Source organism: Lycium barbarum, chromosome 1 (assembly GCF_019175385.1).
Source record: "Lycium barbarum isolate Lr01 chromosome 1, ASM1917538v2, whole genome shotgun sequence".
Classification (NCBI taxonomy): domain Eukaryota; kingdom Viridiplantae; phylum Streptophyta; class Magnoliopsida; order Solanales; family Solanaceae; genus Lycium; species Lycium barbarum.
In genome coordinates, this window is record NC_083337.1 from 49,729,957 (window position 1) to 49,733,905 (window position 3,949).

General features: G+C 37.1%; 1 protein-coding gene across 1 annotated transcript; it reads left to right on the top strand.

Annotated features, from left to right (window-relative positions):
• Positions 1 to 420: 420 nt before the first annotated feature.
• On the top strand, positions 421 to 1,056 carry LOC132611748 (uncharacterized). Its single transcript, XM_060326129.1, has 2 exons — positions 421 to 674; positions 783 to 1,056. Exons 1-2 carry the CDS (start codon positions 421 to 423, stop codon positions 1,054 to 1,056), a joined length of 528 nt encoding a protein of 175 aa, XP_060182112.1.
• The last annotated feature ends 2,893 nt before the right edge of the window (positions 1,057 to 3,949 follow it).

Below are 3,949 nucleotides of genomic sequence, written 5' to 3' on the forward strand. Positions count from 1 at the left end.
ATTTTAAAACTGATAATTGCAACATCACTATAAGATGACATCAAGGGACATAACTAGCTTTACATATATCACATGACAAATAATGAGCAGTAAGAAGTCATTTCGATATACAAAAAAAAAATCGAATGAAAGGATTAGCCCGTCTAAACTTAGCCCACCTAATTTATTTAGATAGGACAGAAGATGTTTGTGCATCGAGGATATCTAAGCTTCAATGTTTTTCAGCAGACATTGCAAAATGATTATGAGGATTAAAACACACATGATATATTAACCGTACGAGTAATTTTTACTTTTGGTTGTGCATACTGTTTGTGGAAGAAAAAGGGTTATTGGTTCGTGGAAATAAAAATACTATTTTGAGATTATGTTATTTTTATTATTTCTAACTCAAATATTTTTATGATAGTTTTGATCATCATGTCGAATTTGTCAAAGCTTGAGTTTGTGGCACTTGATATCTCCGGAAAGAATCACCTATCATGGGTACTCGATGCTGAAATGCACCTAGACGCCAAAGGTCTTGGTGCCACGATTACTCAAAATAATACAGCATCGAGTCAAGACAAAGCGAAGGCAATGATTTTCCTTCGTCATCATCTGGATGAAGGATTGAAAGTTGAATACCTGACAGTGAAAGATCCACTTGAATTGTGGACTGGTTTGAAGGAAAGGTATGACCACATTAAGGTAACGGTATTGCCCAGGGCTCGTTATGAGTGGATTCACTTACGGTTACAAGATTTTAAAACTGTATGTGATTATAACTCTGTTGTTTATAGAATTACGTCCCAATTGAAATTATGTGGGGATAATATAACTGACGAGGATATGTTGGAAAAGACTCTTACGACTTTTCATGCCTCCAATTTGGTATTACAACAACAGTACCGTGAAAGGGGTTTTAAAAAGCATGCTGATTTGATATCATGTCTTCTTGTAGCTGAGCAGCACAATACCCTTTTATTGAAAAATCATGAAGCCCGTCCCACTGGAACTGCTCCATTCCCGGAAGCGAATGTGGTAGCAACACATGGCCCAACTGAAAGAAGATAAAATAACCGGGGCCATAATAATGAGCGTGGGCGTGGCAGGGGCAGGGGACGATATAATAATCGTCGTGATGGTGGTCACCATAAAAGGGAGAACAATATGGGTTATCAAGGCAATCCTTCAAGGAACAACTGTCATCGTTGTGGTTTGAAAGGTCATTGGAAAAATGAATGCCGGGCGCCTGAACATTTTGTCAGGCTTTATCAAAATTCCTTCAAAAGAAAGACAAATAGAGGTGGTGCCTCTTCTGCTAATGCCCTGGTGGAGTCACACATGACTTTTAAAAATAACGATGAGGCAGGGCCTTCACGAAAATATGATGATAATGTTGAATCTAATTTGGCTTTGAAAGATGATGATTTTGATGGGCTTGATGATATTACTCATTTGGAAGTTGAAGACTTCTTTGGAGATCAAAATTGAGATTTGATCGTTTCACTGGGGAATGTGTTATGTTATTATTTTTATTTATGTGTTTTAAGTTGTCCTTATGTTGTTTTTTTTACGAGAAGTACGTAAGTTCTCTATGTTGTTTTATTTTCAAGGATTAGTAATTAAGTTTTATATTGTTAGTTTCCGTATTTCTTACGATGTATTTTTGTTTTTATGAAGATAAATAAAATTCCCCAGTCTTTAATTGGATCCAAGATGAGTAATGGAGATATGTGCCTTTTGGATAGTGCTACAACTCACACTATATTAAGAGAAAAGAAATATTTCTCTCATTTGGTTACGAAAAGGGCTTGTGTTAATACAATATCTGGTAGTACAAAATTAATTGAGGGCTATGGAAAAGCGACCTTATTACTACCTGGAGGAACAATATTGGCCATTAGTGATGCACTATATTGCAGCAAGTCTCGAAGAAACTTATTAAGTTTCAAGGTTATTCGCCAAAATGGCTATCATGTTGAGACTGCCAATGAAGGAAAGGTTGAGTACCTTTATATTATTACAATGAAAGCTGGGGAAAAGTTTGTGCATGAAAAATTACCCGCACTTTCTTCCGGGTTGTACCATACAAGTATTGGTGCGGTTGAAACACATGTTGTAGTAAATAAAAGGTTTAATGATTCTAATGATTTTATCATTTGGCATGACCGGTTGGGCCATCCCGATTCTAGTATGATGTGCAAAATAATTAAGAATTCACATGGGCATACTTTGAAGAACCAAAAGATTCTTCAATTTAAGGAATTCTCTTGTGCTGCTTGTTCTCAAGGAAAATTGATATTAAACCATCAACAACTAAGGTTGGGATTGAATCCCCCGTATTTCTGGAACGTATACAAGGTGATATATGTGGGCCAATTCACCCTTAATGTGGACCATTTAAATATTATATGGTCTTGATTGATGCATCTATAAGATGGTCACATGTGTGCTTATTATCAACTCGCAATATGGCTTTTGCGAGATTGTTGGCTCAAATAATAAGGTTAAGAGCACAATTTCCAGATAATGCGATAAAGAAAATTCGTCTTGATAATGCTGGTGAGTTTACATCTCAGGCCTTTAATGATTATTGTATGGCCACGGGAATAACAGTTGAACATTCGGTTGCTCATGTTCATACTCAAAATGGTCTGGCAGAATCAATGATTAAACGCCTACAATTGATAGCTAGACCATTGCTAATGAGGACAAAACTTCCTGTTTCGGTATGGGGACATGCTATTTTGCATGCAGCAGCACTTGTGTGTATAAGGCCAACCAGTTATCATGAATTCTCCCCATTACAATTGACTTTTGGTCAAGAGCCAAATATTTCCCATCTTCGAATTTTTGGATGTGCGGTATATGTTCCAATTGCTCCACCACAACGCACAAAGATGGGTCCCCAAAGAAGGTTGGGGATATATATTGGGTATGAATCTCCTTCAATTTTAAAATATTTAGAACCGATGACTGGAGATTTATTTACAGCAAGATTTGCTGATTGTCATTTTGATGAATCAGTATACCCAACATTAGGGGGAGAACATAAGCAGTTGGAAAAGGAGATAGATTGGAATGCATTATCACTATCTCATTTAGATCCTCGAACAAATCAATGTGAGCAAGAGGTTCAAAAGATGATTTATTTGCAAAATGTCGCAAATCAACTACCAGATGCATTTACTAATCTTCCAAGAGTTACTAAATCTCATATTCCAGCTGCAAATACTCCAGTTCGAGTTGATGTCCCGGTAGGACAAACGGTTAATGCAAATGAGTCTAGGCCACGTCTGAAACGTGGTAGACCAATCGGTTCCAAGGATAAAAATCCTCGAAAAAGAAAAGAAATAAATGATCAAGATGATCATCATGTGAGGGAAATTGCTCAAGAAGAGGTCCGAGACATAATAAATGATAATCCCACAGAGAAGGTCCAGATACTTCAAAATAATGATAGTGAAGAGATCTCGATAAGTTATGTCTCGACGGGGAAAAGGTGGAACCGAAATGATATTGTGGTCGACAATACTTTTGCATATAATGTTGTTGTTGAGATAATGCAACAAGATGAGGATCTTGAGCCAAAATCTGTTGATGAATGTAGATAGAGAAATGATTGGCCAAAATGGAAAGACGCAATTCAAGCAGAATTGACTTCACTTGAAAAACGTGAAGTTTTCGGACCAATAGTCCGAACACCTGAAGATGTCAAGCCAGTGGGGTACAAATGGGTGTTTGTGCGAAAACGAAATGAGAAAGGTGAAGTCGTAAGATATAAAGCACGACTTGTGGCACAAGGATTTTCGCAAAGGCCTGGCATTGATTATGTGGAGACATATTCTCCTGTGGTGGATGCAATTACCTTCAGGTATCTAATAAATCTGGTAGTTCGTGAAAAGCTTGATATGCAACTGATGGATGTTATCACAGCCTATTTATATGGCTCATTGGACCAAGA